We start from the raw sequence: 25939 nt of genomic DNA, 5'->3' as shown, positions 1-25939 counted from the left end.
ACTGTCATGGCCCAGAATGACTACTCAGGGCAAGAGAAATGCACTGGGGACAGCTTCCCTTTTCTGACATGGCCCACAAAGCTCCAGCTGCAGGTGGCAGGGGCTGCGAGGGGCAGGACCTGGGGCACCCCATACAGGCAGTGACACACACCACATCCCAGACAGGCAGCACTATTCGTATACTCACCGGCTGTGGCCCTGGACTCACATGCATTCCTGGACCTCAGTCCCAGGGCCAGCCTCCCTACTGGCACCCAGTCCCCCAGCCCCAGTTACCGGGCCTTCCCAGTTCCCAGCCAGCATCCTCTGCAGCCCAGGGTCTGAGGCCCTGAGATCCTAAAAAATCTGGGAGAGGCTGCCTGCCTCTCACTTGCATCCCAAGCACACGAAAGTGAAGGCTACACTTGATGAGGTTGTATACAGACAGGCCTTGCAAACCGTGGCCCTGACCACCAGCACTAGCTCCAGCAAGGCACAGAGATTCCAGGGTTGACACCCAGCTGGAGAGACCCTGGACAGGAAAGCCATGGGTGCGCTGAACTGGTCAGAGGAGACCCCGGATACAGTAGGTGGGGGAACGCACAGGCCAAGTCAGGCCTTGGCGTATGGGATGCCTGGGCCTAGAAACCAGGCTGAGGGGCGGGCCTTGGCCTCACTCTGCCCAGCCTGGTCGCGCCACAGAGCTTCTCCCGGAAGGCAGGCTGGCTGCTGGGTGCCGAGGGGCAGCATCAGATCCAGTGGCCTGAAGTTCTCCAACATGTCCTCGTGTCCTCGGCTCCCTCGGCTGGCCAGGCCCCGCCCCCGGCCCTCCCTGCACCCGGCCGGTGCGCAGGGAGGTCGGAGGAGCGGGCACTGCCCACCCTCCGGATGTATAAGCGTCCTGGCCAGAGGCGGGCGGTGCGCGCAAGTGCGCGTGACGCTTGGGCTCCTGGGCTGCGCAGCCTGGGCAGCGTCCCTCCGCTGGGGTCTCCAGCGACGATAGTGAGCCAACTTCAGGGGGCTGTTGGGCATTTACTGGGTTGGGTCCTATCCTGTTGCGCCGAGGAACAGAGGACGCTGTGGCCCTGGGGCTCCTGCCAGTGGCCGGTGTGAGAGCCCAAGCTGCCCTCTCCTCACCCAGGTGCAGGGGCAGCCAGGGAGGAGGTGGAGGCGGGAGGGGCCAAGGGCAGGGGCAGGGCTGGGCCCCGGCAGCCACTGGGTGCTTCATGGGTGCCCTGCCACCTCGGGCTAGGGCTGGGTGCTGCTGGTATAGACACCTCTCCTCGGGGGGCTGTAGAAGCTGATGGTGGCTTCGCTGTACAGAGGAAAGCCGTGCCTTTGCAGGAGCAACGGGATGTTCAAGGGGCGTTGGTCATGGAGGTCCCTGGGAACGGACGAAAGGGGCAGGGAGCTTGGAAAGCAGGAGGGCCCTGTACTTCCAGGGTGCTCCACCCGTTTGGGCCCCTAGGCTGCTACCAACCCCAAGTGGGGGGCCCATGACGCCATAATCCTCTGGGCCAAGGGCCCCCGGCTGTGAGTGGCACCACAGGCCCCCGCCCCCGGGCTTCGTGGGCTGGGCTGGGCGCGGTGAGGCTGGGCACACGCAGTGGAAGGCGGCGCCGGCCAGGCCGCCGGGCGCCTATGGACGCGCGGAGCCCGCTGTCTCCCCGGGCCAGTGCGTTCAGCATCGCCTCTCTCGTTGCAGCCCAGGCAGCGGAGCGCACCGCCCACCAGGGCTCGGGGTCCTCCGACCGGGTGAAGCTTCGCTGGCTGCCAGGGTCCCCGACCGGGATGCACTTCAGCACGGTCACCAGAGACATGGAAGGTGAGCCTCTAGGCCGTGTCTACACTGGCCCGCCCGCCAGACCCCCTGCCTCAGCTGCTATGGGGCCCGCGTGAAGAGTAGGTGGAGGAAGCTCTTGGTAGGGTGGGCTCCAGGCTTCTGGCTGCGGCTCTGGGGCAGAGAGGAAGAGCTAGCATCCCGCCCAAAGCCTGTCCCCTCACCAGCCTGGGGGCCCAGCTTTGGAGATGGGCACGCAGGTAAACACAGGCCCGGAAGAGGGCAAGTGAGGCTGGGAAGAAGAGCAGAGGTGGCCGTGAGCTTGGAGAGAGGGGAGGAAAGTTAGTAAGAGAGGAGAGTGCAGAAGAGTTTCACAGAAGGAGAGAAAGCCGCGAGGAAGCCGAGGAGACGAAATTGAGCAAAGGGGAGAAAACACAAAAAACCCGAAGAAGAAGGTAGGAGAGAAACAGAAAGACACGAAAAGGCAATAAAAAGCAAGAGCGAAAGAGAAGAGAGAAAATGAAGGGAAAATTTAAGACAGAAAGCAAAGTCATAAAAAAGAAAAAAAGGAAAGACTTTAGTTTTTTTTCTTTTTGAAAAAAAAAAACATAAAAAACAAAGAACATACAGAAATAAGAGGAAAGGCGCCGACTAAAAGAAAGACAAAGAATGATTAAAAATAAAGTGAAAAGGAAGGCGAGGATGGAGAAAAACGGGAAGAGGCGGAAAGTAAAACAGAAATAAAGAGAAACTACTGAGATAGGGGAAGAAGGAAAGATGATCGGGAGGGAAAATTTAAATGAGGACGACAAAGGTAAAATAACAAATTAGGAAAAGAACGTCTGGGAGAGAGAGAGGAGAAACGCACGCGGGCGGGCGGCAGAGCGAGGGCCGGCCGAAGGGCCCGGCGCATCGGTGAGCCGGTCCGGGCGGTCGGGGGGCCCCGGGCCGAGCGAGCCGCGGCGGGCGGGCTGGGGGCCGGGGAGGGGGAAGGGGCGGGGGAGGGGCGAGGGCCGGGGGAGGGAGCGAGGCCATTGTCTCGGCGCGGGGGTGGGGGGGGCGCGGGGCGGGGCGGGGCGGGGGGCGGGGCGCCTCCTCGGGGCCGGCCTGCGGTGTGGGGCTGCGCGGCCCGGGGCGCACGCAGCGCGGCGCCCGCCACTCGGCCCGCGGCGCGGGGCAGCGCTCAGCTCGGTGGCGGGGGCGGCGGCGGCGGCGGCGGCGGCGGCCGCGGGTCATGATCTCCGCCGTGTCCAGCCCGTGGCTCACGCAGCTCTCGCACTTCTGCGACGTTGCAGCCTTCACGGCCAGCAGCCTGAGCAGCCTGGGGGCCGCGGGGGGCTTCCCGGGCGCCGCGTCGCCCGGCGCCGACCCGTACGGCCCGCGCGAGCCCCCGCCGCCGCCGCCGCCGCCGCCGCGTTACGACCCGTGCGCCGCCGCCGCCCCCGGCGCCCCGGGCCCGCCGCCGCCGCACGCCTACCCGTTTGCGCCGGCCGCCGGGGCCGCCACCAGCGCTGCCGCCGAGCCCGAGGGCCCCGGGGCCAGCTGCGCGGCCGCAGCCAAGGCGCCGGTGAAGAAGAACGCGAAGGTGGCCGGTGTGAGCGTGCAGCTGGAGATGAAGGCACTGTGGGACGAGTTCAACCAGCTGGGCACCGAGATGATCGTCACCAAGGCCGGCAGGTCAGGGCGCCCCTCCCCACGCCGCGACCCTCCCCACGTGCTGCAGCCAGGGCCGCGGGCCTCCGCCGGATCCGCGCGAGCGGGGCCGAAAGCCGGGTCGGGGGCGCGGCCCGGCCACCTGCGGGCCCCTCTGGGCCCCGCTGCCTCCCTCGCTGTCCGCCGTCCCGGCTCCGGCGACAGCCGCCCGGCGCTCCCCTCCTAACACTCACCTATCCTCCGCCGGAGCGGGAGGAGACGGCGCGGGCCACACGGGAACCGGCGAGGAGCCCCGCGGGACTCGCCCGCCCGCCCCGCCGGCGGCCCCAGGACGCCGCGCGGCCCAGAAACCGGCCCAGCTTGGAACGCACCCGGCTGGGGACAGGCAGCGGCGTCCAGGGGACCTCGCCGCCGGGCCGACTCCTAGTAAATCCCACCTTAAGGAAACGCTAGTTCGGTTCTGGAGTTCAGTCTATGCGGGGAAGATAATAGAGCAGCAGCCAGGCAGCTCTCTGAACACTTTCAGGAGAAGATTGCCCTTAAAAACAGCGTGCACTGTTCCGTGGAAGTTGCTACCCAGTTTCCTTCAGCCTAGATCCCCATAGTTGTGAGGCCTGGCTCTGTAGCCAGCGGCCCGTCACCTTCCAACCGGCCTGTATTTGTTTTAAAGACCAAGAGAGAAGGGGAACAAGTTTTGCAGATGCACCCGATTTGACCATTAGACAAAGGCGGGTGCCGGGCTGTGTCTAAATGTACACACCAGCTCGGAGTTCGAACAGCCAAGGGGAGCTCAGGGCCTGTTTGCAAAGCCTTCTCGTAGTTTCTGTTTCCCTGCTGCCCGCGTCCTTCCTGAGGAACCTGGGCCTGTGCTCCGCTCCAGCTCTGTGGGTTTTTTTCCAGGCCCTCCTTGCTGTCCCCAGGCACACAGGCCCTCCTGAGGACAGCGGCAGCACAGCCTCTGGCTCAGGCCAGCCCGGCAAGGGCCTTGTCCGTGCTGGGCTTCACCTGGGAACCTACCTTCAGAGGCTTCTGCAGGGAGTTGCTTGTGAGGGGAGGCAGTGGGGAGGGCAAGTGAGGGCCAATCCTTGTGTTGTCCTGAAGGGCCCCACGGCCACTACTCCTGCGCCATCATGTGGGGGCTGCCCATGGCCTACACCCGTCCAGGTACCACAGAATGTCCTTTCAAGAGCCCTGATCGGTTACTGAGCCAGGGTCCAAAGCGGGGGAGATTTGAGGAATGGGAAAGACATAAGCTGCGTCCACCCTGGGTAGCCGCGTCTTGGGGTTACCTGTCTTAAGGGGAGCAGAAGCTTGCCTGTGCCCTGAGGAAGGTGGGGAGACTCTTTCATGGGGCCATGATAGAGTGGGGCCCTGAGTGTCAGGGGAGTGAGGGCTCTGGGCCCTCGCCTCACTGAGGGGATTGGGTAACAGCCGAAGACCCAGCTAAAAGGGCAGTGAGTACGCCTTGAAATCACACGGGACTACCCGGTTTCACTTTGTTGGAGCGGGGAGCTGCTTTCATCAATTTGGGGAGGCTCTGCTAAGGGCGCATGTTAGGCACCCTGCTGCCGGCGGAATCTGGGACCAAGAGGCCAAAAAGTCAGCAAGGGCAAGGTCGGCTTTATGCAGTCCAAGGTTGCCGAAGGTGGGGTCTCCAGCACTGGGCCTGCCATTTCTGTGTCCAGGAACGGCCCAGGAAGCTCCACTGCTGTGCCGAGCTCCCAGTTGAGTAGGGGCCTGCTCAGATTAGAGCAGCTAAGCCAGGAGAGATGGAGCCCAAGGGTTGGGATGACACAGCAGCCCCCAGAGGCTGGAGGGAAGGGCCAAGCAGAGGGGCTGCTAGCCCCAGGCAGGTTAAGGGGGGCTGCCTTCCACCAGCTGGGGTGACCGGAGGCCTCATCACCCCCAGGCGGATGTTCCCCACCTTCCAAGTGAAGCTCTTCGGCATGGATCCCATGGCTGACTATATGCTGCTTATGGACTTCGTGCCGGTGGATGATAAGCGCTACCGGTGAGCGAGCGGTTGTGAGCGTAAGGGACCTGGGAGGGCACCCTGGAAAGTGGCAGGTCTCTGCCTGGTGACCCAACTCCAAGGGTCGTCTGCACCATGAAACTCTTCAGGCACCTGCGATGCTGCCCGATCAACCCGCTCCCTCCTCCACTCCCATCTGACCCCAGACCGACAATCCCACTCCATGTGCTCTCAGAACCCGCCTCTGGGAGCCCCTTGAGCTGCAGGCTGCAGACAGCTCTTGCGCCCCTGGGCTGGTGTGGCCCTAGGGTGGTCACTCAAGTACCCAGCCCCGGACTTCTTAAAGTCTCTGTCTCCCAGGAGGCCGGCCTGAGTGCCTAGTTCCCTTCCCCCATCCCCAGGGAACTCTGGGTCCTGGAGCTGGGCCGGAAAGGTGGGGTGGCCGGGAGAGATTATGCAGGGCGGGCCTCAGCTGCCTGGACAATTAACAGCAATTAATAAAGAGAATGAGCACTGCCCTGTGCCTGAGGCCCGGCAAGACCAAGTGTGGGCTCCCACCGCAGCGGCACCGGGCCGGAGGACCCGCATCCAGCGAAATGAGATGGTGGGAGCGCTCAGTGCCCCACGGGGTGTCCAGTTCCTTAATTGTTTTGAGTGTTGGGGTGGGTGGAAGTTCTCTGTTTAGTCCATAGGCCCCCTCGGAAAAGCTCCCAGCATGTGTGGCAGCAGAGGGTTCAATCTCACAGGCGGGGAAACTTCTCAGAGGCATTTTTAGGGTTCATGCAGCACAGTGGTCAAGGCCCTCTGGGTTCACCTCCACATGCACAACCCTGCTCCGTGCCGCTCCAGGTACGCCTTCCACAGCTCCTCTTGGCTGGTGGCAGGGAAGGCTGACCCTGCCACGCCAGGCCGCGTGCACTACCACCCCGACTCGCCTGCCAAGGGCGCACAGTGGATGAAGCAAATCGTGTCCTTCGACAAGCTCAAGCTGACCAACAACCTACTGGACGACAACGGCCACGTGAGCGACCGCCTCCCCAGGCTCCCGGTGTCCCACAAGCAAGGCCTCGTGTCCCCAGGCACCCGCCTGTCCCTAAGAGGCCTGTAGAGTCCCCAGGCCCTCGGCTGTCTCCAGGAGGCTCTGGGCTGCCCCTGAGGAGGCCCTTTAGAGTCCCTGCGAGGCCAGAGGCTGAGGCAGAGCTTGGGCAGCACTGGCGTGCCGATGGGGAGAGCAGCCTCTGGTCAGGGGTCACACAGCCTAGTGGACCTGGGCCCTGGGAGAGGGGTCGCCCTCCTTCTCTCACCTCACTCCTGATTTTATGCGGGAACCTTTTTTAATGGAAAGGATGGGGCCGTGCAAGGGGGCTGGGGAAAGGCTTTATGGAGTCCAGGGCGGCGAGGCCGCTGGGCAGGCACCACAGAACCTAAACCCAGATCTTTTGCCGCTTGGAGCTCATTCCTGGCAGTTGCCAGTGGGTCACAGCCTCCTCTTGGCCCAGTGACCCAGCCTCATCTTGGAATTAAGGGTTTTGCCCAACTTATCCAGGAAACTCATTGCCAACTCAGACCTCAGCCCGTTTCCTGGCTCCCACCCCAGATCCTCAGCCCAGCCCCACCACTAGAGCTGATTCCCCACCTTGTCTTCCAGATTATTCTGAATTCCATGCACAGATACCAGCCCCGCTTCCACGTCGTCTATGTGGACCCGCGCAAAGATAGCGAGAAATATGCCGAGGAGAACTTTAAAACCTTTGTGTTTGAGGAGACGCGATTCACAGCGGTCACTGCCTACCAGAACCATCGGGTGAGGGCCTGCGGGGAGGACCTGAGCAGATTCAATGCCTCTGGGGAAGCGGGTGTAATTTTCAGTTGCCGTTTGGGGACAGTAGGTTCGCTTAGACCTGCAGGCTGTGGTCCCAGTGGAGCCCAACCCAACTGGAGCCCCACTCCCAAGGGCCTCAAGCAGCCCCCTCCCTCCAGAGGCTGGCTGGCCCAGCCTCCTATCAGCTTCACCTCCAGCGGCAACTGTCCTGAAAGTTTGTTTTCCGAACCATTCCGGAAACTCCCCATCAGAGGCCTGATCTGAGGTGTACCCAGATTCCTAGGGAACCCGCTCTGTTCCCTCCGCCCCGCCCTGCGCTGCACAGGGAGGGGGGCGGTGACCACATTCCCGTCCCAGTCAGGGGCATAGGGTCTCCATCCCCATCCACTTGGGGGACACCAGAGAGGGGTTCCCTAGTGAGAGAGGAGGTTCCTCAGACCCCCGCCCCCTGCAGGAGGGAGCACCAGCTCCGTAGAGGAGAGGCAGATGTGGGCTGCTGCTTGTCGGGGCAGCAGAGAGGCCCTTGGTGCTCTTCTCCTAACACTCCCCTATCCTCCGCCGAGGTCGGGTGGCCCAGGCTGCAGGGCTCCAGCGGCTTGCTCTCACCCACCTCCCTGCAGATCACGCAGCTCAAGATTGCCAGCAATCCCTTCGCCAAAGGCTTCCGGGACTGCGACCCTGAGGACTGGTGAGTGTCCTCCCCAGAGAGAGTGAGCGCTGGGCGCCTGGTGCAGGCGCCGCCCTGACCCGCCTCCCGCCCACAGGCCCCGGAACCACCGGCCCGGCGCGCTGCCGCTCATGAGCGCTTTCGCGCGCTCGCGGAACCCCGTGGCCTCCCCGACGCAGCCCAGCGGCGCGGAGAAAGGTAGGGCCGGGGTCGTGGGATCCGGGTCCCGGCCCTGTGCGCGCTCTTCCCCGGGCCGGCGGCCTCGCCCGACCTCGCCTGCGCCCCCGGGGCGCTCCAGGCTTTCGCGCCGGTTGCACAACTGCAGCGGCGGCGGGCAAGCGCGCACTCGCCCGCCCGGCCCGACGGCTGCGCCCCGCCCGCCGCCGCCGCCGCCGCCCGCAGAGGGGCGCGGGCCCGGGGGAGGGTTCGGGGCGCCCGCGGTGCGGGGTCTCGGGCACGCTCGCACCGACTGGTCGGGAACACCGAGGGCGGCCGAGCGCTTTCTCCCCGCCAGGGCCTCGAGTGGGGCGTCGGAGCTCCTTGGCGGCCACGGCCGGCCGCGCTTACTCCTCGGCCCTCTCCGCAGACGCGGCTGAGGCCCGGCGAGAATTCGAGCGCGACGCGGGCGGGCCGGCAGTACTCGGGGACCCGGCGCACCCTCCGCAACTGCTGGCCCGGGTGCTAAGCCCCTCGCTGCCCGGGGCCGGCGGCGCCGGCGGCCTAGTCCCGCTGCCCGGCGCGCCCGGAGGCCGGCCCAGTCCCCCGCACCCCGAGCTGCGCCTGGAGGCGCCCGGCGCATCGGAACCGCTGCACCACCACCCCTACAAGTATCCGGCTGCCGCCTACGATCACTACCTCGGGGCCAAGAGCCGGCCGGCGCCCTACCCGCTGCCCGGCCTGCGCAGCCACGGCTACCATCCGCACGCTCACCCGCACCACCACCACCACCACCCCGTGAGTCCGGCTGCCGCCGCCGCCGCCGCTGCTGCCGCCGCCGCCGCGGCTGCCAACATGTACTCGTCGGCCGGAGCCGCGCCGCCCGGCTCCTACGACTACTGCCCCAGATAACGCGGGCCCCGCCCCGCCGCGCCCCCGCCCCGGCCCCGCACAGCCCCGAGGTTCGCGGGGCCCGACCCCCCTGCCTCAAGGGCCAGCAAGAAATATGTTTCCTCAGTCCCAGGGGCCACCTCGGGTCTCCCCTTCCCCAGCCTCGAAGCCATGGGGGCCCCCTCGCCACCCCCCAGCCCCTTGGGCTATCGAAGTATCCCGGTTCCCCAGTCCCTGGAGCCACCGCGGGTCCTTCCCCGGCCCCGAGGGCCACGGGGTCCCCGCCCGCCAGTGCCAAAGCGCCCGGTCGCAGGCGGAAGGAAGTGATATTTATTGTTCTCCCCGAGACCGCGTCGCCCGCAGCCCGGCCGGCAGTTGCAGTGTAGACAACCCGAGAGCCCCGCCTGCAGGCGGTGTAGATACGTGTAGATATTGTAGATACTGTAGATACCGCGCCGGCGCCGACTTGATAAACGGTTTCGCCTCTTTTGGAAGCCGCCTGCGTGTCCATTTATTTGCTCCCAGTTAGATCGCGTTGGGAATCTTCGGGACAGCGAGCCCAGGGTGGCTCGGGGCCCTCAGGGCCTCCCCATCCCCAATCCCTGCAGACTAGGTCGGTCCGGGTCCCACTGCGCCCTGTCCGCCACGCCCCCTGCCCTCTCCCCGCCCCAAAGGGGCTCCCACTGCCCCTCCCCTCTCCGAGGCCCCTCCTGCCAGGCCTGTGCACTCCCCCCACCTTCCCACCGTCCCGTCTCATCCCAGCCTCCCCAGGGCTGGTGGTACCGCCCAGGTGTGCATCCTGCCTTTTTATTTAAATTCCTCACACCTGCAGTTGTCCCTCTTCTGGGACTTGGGCCTGTGCCCTGGCCTGTTTTCGGGACAGATGCTTGTGCTTTTCCATGGAAATTGGGAAGAAGGGTCATGACAGACACTGCCGGTCGCTGCTGGGAGCGGGAGAAGCCTCTGACCGGGATGGGATCATGGAAAGACAAAAACAGGCAGCACTGTTCTGCTAGCATTTCCCCTGCCGGCCCAGGCCCGCCTGTTCCCTGCTTATTGACTTTATTTGCTGTGAGTGTCCCTACGGAGTGACCTGGCCAGGGGGCACAATGACAGTGGCCATGAGTCATCTTGAGACCTGTGTGTGAAGCATTTTTCCCAGGCCAGGTGGCTAAGGGACCTTTCCCTGTTAACTCAACACCAGGGATGGGGCAAGAGGAACTCTTTGATCCCTCCCTTCCTGAGCGCAAGCAGGAAGGGCTGACAGCCGGTCAGCGCCAAGGCTGCTGACTTGGACACAAGATGAACGGGAAGTGCACGTGGCCGAGGCTCTGTCCCCCACCTCCCGCGCCTGTCCCAGTGTGTTTGTGGCAACTGCTGCCTTCTAGGCCACTTGGCTCATCACTCCACATGGTAGCGGCAGCCTGAGTGCTACCTCTCCGAGGGCACGGCCAGGAGTTTCCAGATGTCCACTCTCGATGGACCTGTTCTTCGTATCCATGTTTGCCTTGGCAGCGTGAAGTGAGCAGGGTCTTAGTAACTGAATGGCAGGAACCATTCCCAGAGGCCAGTCTAGGGTGGGAGGGGTTCTCCAGGGGCCATCTAAAGCTTCAAAGGGTAGCTAACACCAGAGTGTGAAGACCTCTGCAGCATCTGCCCCGGTGGCCCACAGGCTCCGTGAACACGGCTTTGGAGATGCATTCTGGGGGATGGCTGTGGATGCCCATTCCTGAGTCCTGATCCACACCTGTGTGAACTTGGGGCAGCCATTACCCATGCGCCCCACAGTGGGCGGGGCTTTGCACTGCAGAGGGCCTCCCTCTCTTGCGGTCAGAAAGCAGCCATTCCATACTCCACATCCAGGGTGTGCGGAGGGGCTGCCATTCGACACCTCCACCTTGGTTTTGTTCAAAGCTAAAGGGAGGAAAAGCTCTCCCCTGAACAAAGAGCAAACACAGTGTTTGTCAATGAGGGTGGGACACACAGCAATGTGCAAGGACCTTGGCTGTGCAGCAAACTGGCCTGTTAACGTGCCCCTCCTGTTGGGATGGCCACGCTAAATGGAGCACCCAGCTGTCCAGCAGGGCCGCCACTGGCCATCCAGGGCTATTCACATTCTTTTTTTTTTGAGACTGAGTTGCGCTCTGTCGCCCAGGTTGGAGTGCCATGGTGCAACCTCGGCTCACCACAACCTCTGTCTCCCGGGTTCAAGCGATTTCTTCTGCTTCAGCCTCCCAACTAGCTGGGACTACAGGCATGTACCACCATGCCCGGCTAATTTTTGTATTTTTAGTAAGAGACGGGGTTTCACCATGTTGACCGGGTTGGTTGTGAACTCCTGACCTCAGGTGATCCGTCTGCCTTGGTCTTCCAAAGTGCTGGGCTTACAGACATGAGCCATCACACTCAGCCACGTGTCCTAATGAACCAGGATTCATTAAACATTCAGGTCCTCGCTGGCCCCATTCTAGGTGCTCTGTGGCTCACAGGCCACGGGTCACCACAGTGCTGCTGTTGCTGCTGAAGGCGCTCCCACGCTGGGCAGTGGCCCACAGAGGCGTGGGTTTCCTCCTCTCCACCCCCATAAATGAGTTTGTGCATCTGAGAACTTCTTGTAAATGAGAGCTCGCAGGCCGGCGTCTGGGTGGCAGCTTCCACTGGCTGTGTGTCTGCAAGACTGGTGCACACCGCTGCTCACTGTCCCTCATGTGCTCAGTCCTCAACCAGTGCCTGGTGATTGCCTGCCCGCCGCGGGCGCTGTCTGGCCAATGCCCCAGCCATTGCCGTGCCGTTCCTGGCCGTTCCTGTGGAGCTGACGTTCCTGTGGGCAGCTGCCCTAAGGCTTGGCTTCCAGCAGCTTCCTCTGTGACAGCTGTGATCTGAACGTTCACCCCCAAGGTGATGGCGGCAGGAGATGGAGCCTTTAGGGGGTGATTAGGTCGCGAGCGTGGAGCCCTCATGACCAGGATTAGCTGAGTGCTACCCTGCTTACAGACCTCCAGCCTCCAGAACTGGGAGAAATAACTGTCCACTGTTTATAAGCCACCAGGCCTGTGGTGATTTGTCCTAGCTGCGCTACTGGACTGACAGTGGCCGTTCTTCCTTCCCCTTCTTGTTCCCTGTTTTAGGTTCCTCGTCGAGCACACCTGCCCTGCCCCTTCTGTACGCTACTGTGCTGGGCAGTACGGTGTAGGGGATGGGGGCTCGTCCCACTGCTGTTCCCCTAGAGGCTCCCCCTCAGCTGTTGGACTTCCCCCAAGCATCCTCCTCCAGGTTCCCTAGCTGGTCCAGAGGCCCCGTTCCCCTCCCCTAGCCTGGCTCCAGACGTCCAGCTGCCAGAACTCAGGAGGACAAGAGACCAGAAGGGCCCCCAGACTCCTCACTCCCAAAAACTCTCCAAAAACAACAGATGCACAACGAAGGAAATAGATACATTCTTGACTAAGAATGGACCATCCACACCCCCTTCACACCACTGCATCCCACAGAAGGGTTCTAGGACCCCAGGGCCTCGGGGTGTAGCTGGGCAATCCTACAGTAGCCCTGTTCCCTGTTTTCAGAGGACCCCCCACCGCTGCCCTCTGCAGCATGTGCCCCTTTGTCGAAGGGATGATGGGCACCCCACTGCTCAGAGGGGCTTCTCACCCAGGAAACCATTGGAGGGGCAGAGGCAGGAGCACCCTGGGGCTTGGCTGTGGGACAAGGCGAGACTGTTTGGTGGCACCTTGAGCTGCGGAGGAAGACAAGACCCTGGCCTGGTGGAGATGAGACCCTGGCCTGGCGGGCTCCAGGCCCCACCCTGCGGCGCACCCTCCAGCTGGGGAAGTCCATGGGGTGTGTGGGATCCATGCGATGACAGTTGTGTGAGGCTGAGGCCCTGATCTCCAGGTGTGCCGCAGATCAAAGCACCCGCATACCAGAGAATTCCACGTGGCCACAGCTGCCGAGGGCAGAGAGAGCCTCACCTCTCGCTGGTGGAGGGAGAGTGGTGGGCGAGGAGCTGCTTCTAGGAGAAAGGGATGGCTCCAGTGTGTCAGGCAGTGCAGCCCAACCAGGAGGTGGGCACCACGGCAGAGCATGTGGCCTGTGTTTCAGAGACTCCGTGTTCCAGAGACTCAGTTTCCCCTTCAGCTGGGGTGCTGACCTCCGCCTTGTGTGGAGAAACTCTCTGTCAACAGTGGAGGCCTGTGTCAGCCATGGGCACAGGGACGTTCATTCCTACTTCTCTCCTCCCTGTGGGTTCCAATGAGTCTGTGTGCTCGGGCAGGGTCCGCAAGCATCTGCACCATCCTGCCCCTCCTCCTCGCCAAGCTCCTTCACCCCCCTCCCCGCCGAAGGAGCATCCTGCAGAGCCCCGCCAAGGAGCAGGTGGGGACACGGACCCCCAGCCTGGCATAGTGGCACCCAGGCCTGGGGGGACAGGATGAGACCTTTTTCCCTGATGCTACCTCACACATTTTCTGGATTTCAAAAAACACAACTGGTGCCTTTGATTCAATTCCCTTTCCTGCTTGTTGTACTACTTCAAACCAGATGGGCTCCTCAGATGAAACTCCGGAGACTCAGTGTCTCTCTTTAACCGCTGCCAGGTCTGTGTGTGGGAAACAGCAGAACCAGAATATTTTGCTAAAACCAGCCCATGTGGGGGAGAGGCTTAGGTTTTAATAGCAGTAATTAAATTATCTTCTTAATTATAAAGGGTGATGGCATTGTCAACATCCTTTATCTATCAGCTTTCAATTGCACAAAGTAAGCACGTAATCCTCTCCTCCCGGCCCCGCCGGCATCCTCTGCTCTGTGGCCAGCCCAGGCCCCCCTCCTGCAGTGCAGACCCCCGGAAGCTTTGGGGTGCATCTCCCCATTTCACCAATTCTGAGTTGCACAGGGTTTTTTGCCTGCATTTCAACACCTCTGAAGTTGGTATCTCTCTTAATCAAAGTGGGGGGTCTCAGCCTAACTGAAGGATCTTGGCTGCACATGAAACCATGGTGCAGTGGCAGTTGCCAGGATCCTGCAGTTGAGGCCCATGTCTGTGTGCCCACTGTGGCCTGGGGCAACGCTGGGTGCCAGCATCTTGCTCTGGGTGACTTTCTTGCAGGTGGTGACCCTGGCTTCTGTCTCCAGCCCCTGCAGTGGCCCTGTCCTTCCAGGACCTCACTCTTCACTCATGTCATTTCTCAGGACACCCCTCTCTGCACATCCCCAGTCTTCCCCATCTCTTCATTCCTCTGTCACTCTAGCCTCAATTCCTCTCAACGGTTTTTTTTTTGTTTTTTGAGACGGAATCTCGCTCTGTCGCCCAGGCTGGAGTGCAGTGGCACAATCTTGGTTCACTGCAACTTCTACCTCCTGGGTTCAAGTGATTCTCCTGCATCAGCCTCCCAAGTAGCTGGGATTACAGATGTCTGCCACCACGCCCGGCTAATTTTTGTATTTTTAGTAGACATGGGATTTCACCATGTTGGCCTTTTTTTCTTTATGAGACAGGGTCTTGCTCTGTTGCCCAGGCTGGAGTGCAGTGGTGTGATCATGGTTCACTGCAGCCTCGAACTCCGGGGCTGAAGCTATCCTCCAGACTCAGCCTCCTGATTAGCTGGGACTACAGCCATGTGCCACCACACTCTGCTAATATTTTGTAGCGACATATGAGTCTTGCTGTGTTGCCCAGGCTGGTCTTGAACTCCTGGCTCTTGAATTCTTGGCCTCAAGTGAGCCTTCAGCCTCAGCCTCTCAAATTGCTGGGATTACAGGCGTGAGCCACCGTGCCCAGCCCTGTTCTCAAATAGTTTTTTTTCCCCTCCATTTCTGAATTCATCCTTTATCTCAGAATGTGTTTTCTGGATTACTCCCCAAGACAGCTTTTTTTCTTGTGACATCATCACAGAACGAAGATGGTGATGGCAGCAAGGCCACAAAACAGTCCCCAGTCTACCTGACTGCTCATGGCCGTGGTTTGGACCTTCAGCCATGAGGCAGTACATCCTCCCAGAGCAGGGTAGGGACCTTCACCGCAGGGCTGGTTCTCAGGAACTGCCGGGCGCCCTTCTCCAGTCCACCTTTGTGATAAGGGACAGAATCGGGGTCAGTGGCAGGACACAGGTCCCCTTCCCTGTCGCCTCAGGCTGGTGGGATTCCTGCACTCAAGTGCTGCTGGGGCTGCAGGCGAGGCCTGGGCTACACAGGAAGCCCGGGCACCACAGAGTGGCTGCTAGCTGGTGGCATTGTTCCTCTGCGGATTCGGAGCTGTACGAGCACGGGCGTTGAGCTGAGGCAAAATACGGAAACAGCCACTTCCATGCAAATAATCACCCTTCTGATAACAATAAGTCAAGTCTCAAGGGACTTAGAAAAACAAGCAGCTTTATTAAGATGCAGCTGACCGATCTGAAAGCCTGCCTGCTCCGCCACCTCCTGGGAATGGACTGTCACATTCACCTTCCCTATGTGAGGTTGACACCAACACATAGGAGCACATCCCAAGACACCCATCACCCTGCGTGGTAGGTGCTGGAAAGAAACAGCCTAGTTATGAGAGAGACTTGCAACTGGGGGCCCCCTAGCACCCCACAGAGGCATTTCCAGGTAGCCCCTCCAGCTTGGCTGTGTGGTCCTCCTTGGAGGACCCTCCTTCCTTCCAGGTGGCCAGCCAGAAGGGGCCATCTTCAGGCAGGCACCCGCTTCAGGAGAGCCCATGCCCAGTCACTGCCTGGGAAGTTTACCCCAGCTGCCCCTGTCACCTCCTGGCCTCCACCTGCTCTCCTAGGTCCTCAGGCCTCACAGTCCTGTCCCTCTAACAGGTGACTGCAGGATGGAGCCCCAGGCATCTCGGCACCCTGATACGGTCACTGCCAGGAGGAGAGTGGTCTCAGGGTGGGCCAGACCCCTGGGCACCAGTGTGGCGTCCTTCCTGAGCTGCTGGGGGAGATTTGCCTGGCAAAGCCCATCTTGCCCCTCTACCCTCAGCTGCTGAGTTTCCCTCCAGTAGTGGCTATTCCAGTAGTAGCTGTTTCCCACGCACAGGTCTCTTCCCCAATAAGAATTGGTGCTGCAGGACAGAGATCCTATTGCATGTATACCCAGAAGGTGATTCAAGGTGAATATTAAAGACCTGGATATCCATTAGGATGATGATGATTTTAAAAAACAAAAACAGAGGCCGGGCGCGGTGGCTCACGCCTGTAATCCCAGCACTTTGGGAGGCCGAGGTGGGCGGATCACGAGGTCAGGAGATCGAGACCACGGTGAAACCCCGTCTCTACTAAAAATACAAAAAATTAGCCGGGCGCGGTTGTGGGCGCCTGTAGTCCCAGGTACTCGGGAGGCTGAGGCAGGAGAATGGCGTGAACCCGGGAGGCGGAGCTTGCAGTGAGCCGAGATCGCGCCACTGCACTCCAGCCTGGGCAACAGAGCGAGACTCCGTCTCAAAAAAAAAAAAAAAAAAAAAACAGAAAACAACACGTATTGGTGAGGACGTGGAGCCCCTGGAAGCCGTCTACACTGCTGGTGGGACTGTAACATGGTGCAGCTGCTGCGGGGAGTAGCGTGGTGGGTCCTTGAAAAATTATACAGCTGTTAGGGAGGGTGAAACAGGAAGAATTCTTGAAGCCAGAAGTTCAAGACCCGCCTGGGCGGGCCCAGGCACCTGTAGTCCCAGCTACTTGGTAGACTGAGGCAGGAGGATTGCTTGAGCCGAGGAGTTCCAGGCTGCAGTAAGCTATGATCACACCACTCCACTCCAGCCTGGTGACATAGCAAGATCTTGTCTCTAAGATAAATTAAAATTCTACATAGAATTACCGTATGATCCAGCAATTCTACTTCTGGGAAAATACCCAAGAGAATTGAAAGCAGAGTCTCAAAGAGAGATTTCTCCATCCATGTTCACAGCAGCATTACTTACAATAGCAGCATTACTTACAATGGAGGCAAGCCGAGTGTCCACTGATAAATGAATGGATCAACAAAATGTGGGGTGTGTGTGTACCATGGAGTATTATCCAGCCTTAAAAAGGAAGGGAATTCTGTCACATGCTACAACATGGATGAACCCTGAGGTCCTTATGCTCCATGAATTGAGCCAGTCACAAAGGACACATATTGTAGTGTACAATTCCATTTGCATGAGGCACCTCAAGTAGTCAGATTCAAGAAACAGGAGAATGGGGATTGTTAGGTGCTGGGGGAGGGGAATGGGGAGTTGGTGTCTAGTGGGGACAGAGGTTCCATTTTGCATTCATCTGGAGGTGGATGCACAGCATTGGGAATACACTTAATGCCACTGAATTGTGCACTTCAACATGGTGACAATGGCACATTCTTTATTTTTTATAGAGACAGGGTCTCACTGGGTTGCCCAGGCTGGCCTCGAACTCAGGCTCAGGCTCTCCCTTCACCTCGGCTTCCCAAAGTGCTGGGATTATAGGTGTGAGCCACCACACCTGGCCAAATTTATGGGTTTTTTGTTTTTAGTTTTTTGAAACGGAGTTTGTCCCTTGTCACCTAGGCTGGAGTATAGTGGTGTGATCTTGGCTCACTGCAACCTCCACCTCCTGGGTTCAAGCGATTCTCCTGCCTCAGCCTCCCAAGTAGCTGGGATTACAGGCACCTGCCAACACACCCAGCTAATTTTTGTATTTTTATTAGAGACGGGGTTTCACCATGTTGGCCAGGCTGGTCTCGAACTCCTGACCTCAGGTGATCCGCCCACCTCAGCCTCCCAAAGTGCTGGGGTAACAGGAGTGAGCCACTGCGCCTGGCCAAAATTTGTGTTTTTAAACGTATGTGTAACAATTTAAAAATCCTGGATCATCCACAGGTTGCAAAAGCCACTGCTCTTCATCTTGGATTGACCAATTCCCTACCTGCCTCTAACGCAGTGGTTTTTTTTAGCAGGAGCAGTCTTGTCCCCCGGGGTGTCTGACAGTGCCTGGGACACTGGGTCGGGGTGCTTCTGGCATCTGGTGGGTGGAGACGGGGGATGCCGTCCACCCTCTGCAGTGCACACTCGGAGCCACAGGTCCGGAGCCACGGACTGCTATGGCGAGGCCTTCCCACATGGCCGCACCCTGTCTGAAGCAGCTAGTGGTACAGCCCCAAATATTCTGAGGCCAGAAGCTCCCAAGTACCACCTGGCATGAAGTGGTGCTCCAGGGCCCTCTCCGCACTCCTCCCCCTGCCCAAGTGGGCCCAGACTCCCCAGTGAGGCAGCACAGCCTGGAGTGCTCGCCTGGAGCCTGAGGGGTCTGGCTGCAGTGAGGCGGGCTTTGAGGGAGGCTGCCAGGCTGTGCTGGAGAAGGCTGTGCTGGAGAAGGCTGGTGAGAGCTTTGCATGGAGACGGAGGGTTACCGGAGCCGTCCCTGGAGGTGGCCCCTCCAAGCGCTCAGGCCCCAGGCAAGTCCCACCAGCTCCCAAGTGGAAGGTGTAAGCCACGTGGGCATAGGTGGGGGGGAGTTCTCACCATCCGTGGCTGCTAGTGCCCCTGAAACCACCTGGAAGTCCCAGTGGCTTCCCCAGGGACAGGCAGTGCTGTGGCCGTGTCCACCCCAGCTCTGGGGCCTGTGCTCTGTGCCTGCCCGTGATCTCCCTCTCTCTCAGGGGTGGTTTCTCTGTCCCTACACAATATGGTGCTCTATAGCTTTCCTTAAGAATTCAGTTCCTCAGGAGGAAGATGTGTGGCCCCTTGCTCCAGGAAGGCCCAGTCCTCCCTCGCTAGGGGTGGGAGGGTAAGGCAAAGGTGCCGAAGTATCCATCCCATGAACGCAAGACACACAGTGCCTGCTCTACAAGCGCTCATGTTCCGCCAGGCAGGGACAGTTGACACCCAGGGGCCTGCGGGGGGTGGAGGGCTCTGCAGAGGCAGGATCACCTCGGAGATGGGTGTAGGAGGGGACCTCGGGCCACTCCAGGGCCAGGCCTGCTTGCCCTGCTTAGGAGCTGGGTCTCCCACCCAGGGAGGGAGGAGTCATGTCTCAAGGGCGGCCACTGGGCCTGAAAAGCAGAACCGCATGTGATCAGTCTGGGTGTGCAAGGCTTCAGGAAAGCACGCCTACCCTCAAGGGATGGAGGCAGAGGCTGGTAGCCAACGTCCATGCCAGCCGCCAACTCAGAGCCAGCACACTACCCGCGTGTGCCTCTGCCAGTGAGGGGATGAAAAGCAATGACCTACAGACGCAGGCAACCTGGATGAGTCTTGACTTTATCTCGCTGAGGGGAGGAAGCAGGCTCGGGCGGTGCCGTGTGCATGGCTCTGTTTATAAGCTGTCTGGGAATAGGCAGAACCACAGTGCAGAACACAGGTCAGCCAGTGCAGGCAGGAAGGGCCGGCACATGGGAGGAGGAGCTTCCTGGGTAACGCTCAATCCCATACGCTACGGAGGGTGCACGTCATTGAACGTTAAGTTCTACTCTTATAGATAAAGAGCGTGCTGGTCTTTCCCACGCCCTCTCTGTTTTGACCCATTCTGGGTATTGGTCCTTTTTGTCTCCTCCTCTCCATCCTCTCTCAGCCCCTTTCACTGGGTTTCACAGTGTGCTGGGCACAGGTTCAGGATGTGGTGTTACTCTTTTTTTTTTTTTTTGAGACAGGGTCTCCCTCTGCCACCCAGCCTGGAGTGCAGTGGTGTGATCATGGCTCACGGCAGCCTCGACCTCCTAGGCTCAAGTGATCCTCCCCCCTCAACCTTCTGTGTAGCTGGGAACACAGGCACGCACCACCATGCCCAGCTAATTTTTAAGTTTTTTGTGGAGATGGGCTTTTGCCATGTTGCTCAGGCTGGTCTCAAACTCCTGAGCTCAAGTGATCCTCTTGCCTTGGCCTCCCAAAGTGCTAGGATTACAGGTGTGAGCCACCACGCCCAACCAGGATTTGTTACTCTTAACTAGTAAAACAGCACGTTCCTGCTCCTTATTTCAAGAGACAGGATCTTGCTCTGTCACCAGGGTGAAGTGCAGTGGCATCGTGATCAAGGCTCACTGCAGCCCTAACCTCCCAGTCTCAAGCGATCCTTCCTCCTCAGTCTCCCGAATAGCTAGGACTACAGGTGTGTGCCACACCTGGCTTTTTTGTTGTTGCTGTTGTTAGAGATGGGGTCTCACTATGTTGCCCAGGCTAGTCTCAAACTCCTGAGCTCAAGTGATCCTCCTGCTTTTGCCCTCCAAAGTACTGGGATTATAGGTGTAAGCCACTGCACCCAGCCGTTGCTCCTTATTTCTTTTCTTTTCTTTCTTTCTTTTTTTTTTTTTTTTTTTTGAGACGGAGTTTCGTTCTTGTTGCCCAGGCTGGAGTGCAATGGCGCAGTCTCAGCTCACTGCAAACTCTGCCTCCTAGGCTCAAGTAATCCTCCTGCCTCAACCTCCCGAATAGCTGGGATTACAGGCTTGCACCACCATGTCTGGTTAATTTTTGCATTTTTAGTAGAGACGGGGTTTCACCATGTTGGCCAGGCTGGTCTCGAACTCCTGACCTCAGGTGATCTGCCCGCCTCAGCCTCCCAAAGTGTTGATTTTATAAGCGTGAGCCACTGTGCCTGGCCTGTTGCTCCTTATTTCTAAGAGTAGGTAAGGGGGGCCGGATGCAGTGGTTCATGCCTGTAGTCCCAGAACTTCAGGAGGCTGAGGCAGGCATATCATTTGAGCCCAGTAGTTTGAGATCAGCCTGGCCAACATGGTGAAGCCCCATCTCTACTAAAAATACAAAAGTTAGCTGGGCGTGGTGGCGGGCGCCTGTAATCCCAGCTACTTGGGAGGCTGAGGCAGGAGAACTGCTTGAACTTGGGAGGCAGAGGTTGTGGTGAACTGAGATTGCGCCACTGCACTCCAGCCTGGGTGATAATAAGACTCCGTCTCAAACAAATAAAATAAATAAAAGTAAGTAAGGGGGAGATCTAGTTCCCTGATCTTTCCTTGGGGTCACTGACTGTTGGAAAGGCACGTGCTGTGCTGAGGTGGGACCTGATGTGGCTGTGGAGGCCGTATTTGTGTCCTGTGGGTGGCTCGGCTCGTTGGGAAATCCAGTTCCTGTCCTGCCCTTCCATGCGGTTCAGACACTGGACATTTGTGCAGTCTCATCTACAAGAAAAGAGAGGCACCTCTGACATGGCCCTTCATCCACTCCCATGGGATGGCGTTGTCACCCATGTCAACATGTCCTGACGGACAAGGAAGTGAAAGCTGAGGCCGGGTGCGGTGGCTCAAGCCTGTAATCCCAGCACTTTGGGAGGCCGAGATGGGCGGATCACGAGGTCAGGAGATCGAGACCATCCTGGCCAACACGGTGAAACCCCATCTCTACTAAAAAAATACAAAAAACTAGCCGGGCGTGGTGGCGGGCGCCTGTAGTCCCAGCTATTCAGGAGGCTGAGGCAGGAGAATGGCGTGAACCCGGGAGGCGGAGCTTGCAGTGAGTGGAGATCGCGCCACTGCACTCCAGCCTGGCCAACAGAGTGAAACTCCGTCTCAAAAAAAAAAAAAAAAAAAAAGAAAGCTGAGACGTCCAGGAACACACCAGAGAGAGCAGTGGAGCTTCTGAGGGATGCAGGTGGCTGTGTGAACCTGGGGCTCCCCTGCCCCGCAGAGTGCCAACCCTTCAATACCCAGGGCCTGGTGGCCGGGAGGACGCCGGGCCATGGGCACATGGAATTGTCATGTTTCCCTTCACTTTGGTTCATGTTTGAAATTTCCAAAACTGGCCGGGCGCGGTGGCTCAAGCCTGTAATCCCAGCACTTTGGGAGGCCGAGATGGGCGGATCACAAGGTCAGGAGATCGAGACCATCCTGGCTAACATGGTGAAACCCCGTCTCTACTAAAAATACAAAAAACTAGCCGGGCGAGGTGGCGGGTGCCTGTAGTCCCAGCTACTCGGGAGGCTGAGGCAGGAGAATGGCGTAAACCCGGGAGGCGGAGCTTGCAGTGAGCTGAGATCCGGCCACTGCACTCCAGCCTGGGCGACAGAGCGAGACTCCATCTCAAGAAAAAAAAAAAAAAAAAAAAGAAATTTCCAAAACTAAAAAACAGTGACTTGTTCAGTAAATTCCAGTATGAATAAATTGCATGTTTTGTCATAAATACTTCTCTACAGAGTCACACTCTCAGTTGATAAATCAAAACTTGTTGGATAAAACAAAGTAAATTTCTCCTCACATTTAAACATTGACTGTAAACTCATTATAAACACTTCTAAATATTTAATGAGAACTACAAGCTTAACATATCTGATCCAAAAATGCCTTAAACACCTCAGTCCAGACACCCACACACTGAGGATGATTCCCTCAAACTGGTTCTGAAAGTAGTAGCCATGCTTTTCTCTAGCCCGTTCTTATTCTTTCTCATACATGCTCTTAGCACCCTCCTGGGGATTAGCATCTGACCCACATCACTCGGGAAAAGCCCTGGCCGGCGGCTCCCAGGCGGGGGCACCACACTGAGGCCAAGTGCCGCTGCCCAGTGAGCCTGACTGCCCCCTCGAGCTCTTTCCCTTCACATTTACTTATTTATTTTTTAAATTGACATATAAAATTGACATATTTATTGTGTAATGTTCTTACTACAAAAATTAGAATTATGTCAGGTGAGGCCGGGCGCAGTGGCTCAAGCCTGTAATCCCAGCACTTTGGGAGGCCGAGACGGGCAGATCACGAGGTCAGGAAATCGAGACCATCCTGGCTAACACGGTGAAATCCCGTCTCTAGTAAAATACAAAAAAAATTAGCCGGGCGTGGTGGCGGGCGCCTGTAGTCCCAGCTGCTTGGGAGGCTGAGGCAGGAGAATGGCGTGAACCTGGGAGGCGGAGCTTGCAGTGAGCCGAGATCCGGCCACTGCACTCCAGCCTGGGTGACAGAGCGAGACTCCGTCTAAAAAAAAAAAAAAAAAAAAAAAAAAAAAGAACTATGTCAGGTGATGTATTTGCTAATTAGCTAGACTTAACCAGACCTTTAGTTTTCAGTTTTTAACGTTGAGTTAAAATACACGTAAATCAAATTTCCCATCGTAGCCCTTTGTAAGTGTGCATTTCAGTGGCATGAAGTCCATCCACATGACTGTGCAGCCATCTCCACCATCCATCTCAGAACTCTTCATCTCAGAAACCTGAAACTCTGTCCCCATTAAACAAGAAGTCCCCATTCCCCTCCCCTGGCAGCCAGCATTCTGCTCTGTCTCTATGAATCTGACTACTCTAGGCCCCTCATGTAAGTGGAATCACACAGCATTTGTCTTTCTGTGGCTGGCTTAGTTCACTGAGTGTGAGGACCTCAAGGTTCATCCGTGTTGTAGCCTGTGTCGGAACTCCTTCCCTTTATAAGGCGGAACACTATTCTGTTGTATGTCTGTACCGCATTTTGTTGATTCATTCATCTGTCAGTGGACACTTGGGTTGCTCCCACCTGTTGACTGCTGTGAGTAATGCTGCTATGAACGTGGGTATAGAAATATCTTTGCAGCCCTGCTTTCGGTTCTCTTGGGTGTTCTGTCACAAGAGGAACTGCTGGCTCATATGGTAATTCTATGTCTAAGATTTTGAGAAATGACCACACTGTTTTCCATAGCTGCTACTCCATTTTTACATTCCCACCAACCATGCACAAAGGTTCAGATTTCTCCACACACTTGTTTTCTGTTTTGTTTTTATTTTTGGTGTACCCATCCTCATGGGTGTAAGTCAGTATCTATCTCATTATAATTCTGACTCGCATTTCCCTAATGAATAGTGATGCTGTGCCTGCTGGCTACTCATACATCTTCTTTGGAGAAATGTCTACTTATTTGTCTATTTTCTTTTAATTTTTAATTTTTAGAGACAGGGTATCACTATGTTGTCCAGGCTGGACTCCAACTCCTGTATTAAGTGATCCTTTTGCCTCAGCCTCCTGAATAGCTGGGTACATACCACAGCACCCAGGATGGCCCATTTTTGAATTGGCTTTTTTGTTGTTGTTGAGTTTTAGGAGTTCCCTATATATTGTGGATATTAATCCCTTATCAGATATATGGTTTGAAAGATTTTCTCTGTAGGCTGCTTTTTTACTCTGTTGATGGTATCTTTTGATGCATATAACTTTTAAATTTTCATGAAGCCCAGTTTGTCTATTTTTTTTCTTTTGTGACATGTGCCTTTGGTGCCATATCCAAGAATTTATTGCTAAATCCAATGTCATGAAGCTTTTGGCCTATGTTTTCTTCTAAGGGTTTTATGGTTTTAGGTCTTAATTTAGCTCTATTGTGAGTTTATAGGGTATGAGGTGGAGGATCAAACTTCATTCTTTTGCACGTGTAAATCCAGTTTTCCCAACATCATTTGTTAAAAAAACAGTCTTTTCCCCCATTGAATGGTCACCATATTAAAAATCATTTGGGGCCGGGCGCAGTGGTTCACGTGCCTGTAATCCCAGCACTTTGGGAGGCCGAGGCAGGGGCGGATCACGAGGTCAGGAGATCGAGACCATCCTGGCTAACATGGTAAAACCTCATCTCTACTAAAAATACAAAAAAATTAGCCGGGCATGGCGGCGGGCACCTGTAGTCCCAGCTACTTGGGAGGCTGAGGCAGGAGAATGGCATGAACCTGGGAGGCAGAGCTTGCAGTGAGCCGAGATCACGCCACTGCACTCCAGCCTGGGCAACAGAGCGAGACTCCGTCTCAAAATAAATAAATAAATAAATAAAATAAAAAATAAAATAAAATAAAATAAAATCAGGTTAGTCCCAGCTACTTGGGAGGCCAGCCAGGTTCAAGACAGTGGGCATGTGAGACCCTCTATAGTCGGCAGCTACTTGGGAGGAGACAGAGGTGGAGATCGAGACCATCCTGGCTAACACGGTGAAATCCCGTCTCTTAAAAAAATACAAAAAACTAGCCAGGCGAGCGGGCGCCTATAGTCCCAGTTGAGGCAATTACTCGTGACCAGACGGAGCTGGGCAACAGCTGAGATCCGGCCACCACTCCAGCCTGTTTCTCTCAAAAAAGAAAAAAAAAAGAAAATCACTGGATCATATACAGGATGGTTTATTTCTAGGCTGTCTATTCTATTACATTGGTCTTTACATCTGCCTTTATGCTAGTACCACACTGTTTTGATTACTATAGCTTTGTAATAAGTTTTGAAACCAGGAAGTATGAATCCTCCAACTTTATTCATTTTAAGATTGTTTTAGCTATTAGGGGGTCCTTGAGAGTCCATATGAATTTCAGAATGGCTTTTTCTATTTCCACAAAAAATGTCATTGGGATTTTTGAAGGGAATGCATTGAATCTGTAGATTCCTTTGGGTACTATGCATATCTTAACAATATTAAGTTTTCCAATCCATGAACATGGGATGTATATCCGTTTATTTATGTTTTAATTTCTTTCAGCAGTGTTTTACAGATTTCAGTGTACAAGTCTTTGACCTCCCTGGTTAAGCTAATTCTTAAGTATTTTATTATTTTTAATGCTGAGTCTCTTTTGATAACAAAACCTCTTGTTACGTTGAGGAACTCTTTAGCCCATCTTTTGTATTTGCTTTCAGTTTGTGACACTTTGGTATCTCTTCCCGAGATGAGCGATTCTTTGGGTTTCACGGATGAGAGAGCCCATTGCATTGTCCTTTCATTTGGAGATATTGCCTGGTGTGTTGGGACAAGGAAGGACTAACCTTCCTTGTCAGTGTCTTATCACACCTGCAGGGCTGAGTGACAGGGTGGTCCTGGGCAGGCTTCCTGTGGCTGTGCAAACTGAGTGGGTGCACATTGGACTTTTCCCACCTACTGATGGTGTATGAGGCCGATGTTACTGGGGCCTCAGCTGTCTGTGTTCACTCTTTCTTGCTACACAAAGAGAAACAAGGACAAGCCTTATTTGATAAAGGCCACAAACACTTTGACCTTCCTCCACCCAGTGTGGGGATCTGTGTCCCTTCTCCTTGACTCCAGGGCTGGTCACAGAAGGCTCTGGGCTCCAGCCTGGCTTGCTGGATGTGCTCTTGAAGCTCCCAAGTAAGAAGTCTGAGTCCCTGAGACCACTACACTGTAAGGACACTTGA

General features: G+C 57.0%; 1 protein-coding gene across 3 annotated transcripts; it reads left to right on the top strand.

The window, feature by feature from the left end:
- Positions 1-1755: 1755 nt before the first annotated feature.
- Positions 1756-25939, top strand: TBX1 (T-box transcription factor 1). 3 transcript variants are annotated; one of them, XM_050746165.1, is made up of 8 exons: positions 1756-1804; positions 3055-3436; positions 5322-5423; positions 6234-6405; positions 7033-7188; positions 7827-7894; positions 7971-8071; positions 25830-25939. In XM_050746165.1, exons 1-8 carry the CDS (start codon positions 1771-1773, stop codon positions 25937-25939), a joined length of 1125 nt encoding a protein of 374 aa, XP_050602122.1. In that variant the 5' UTR covers positions 1756-1770. The 3 variants fall into 3 exon arrangements, with proteins under 3 accessions (XP_050602122.1, XP_050602119.1, XP_050602120.1); XM_050746162.1 differs by lacking the exon at positions 25830-25939 and adding an exon at positions 8460-9414; XM_050746163.1 differs by lacking the exons at positions 1756-1804; positions 25830-25939 and adding an exon at positions 8460-9414 and having other exon boundaries at positions 2917-3436.

This window comes from Macaca thibetana, chromosome 10, assembly GCF_024542745.1.
Source record: "Macaca thibetana thibetana isolate TM-01 chromosome 10, ASM2454274v1, whole genome shotgun sequence".
NCBI classification, from domain to species: Eukaryota; Metazoa; Chordata; class Mammalia; order Primates; family Cercopithecidae; genus Macaca; species Macaca thibetana.
The sequence above is the reverse complement of the archived record's forward strand: the minus strand, read 5'-3'. Positions and strand labels throughout refer to the sequence as shown.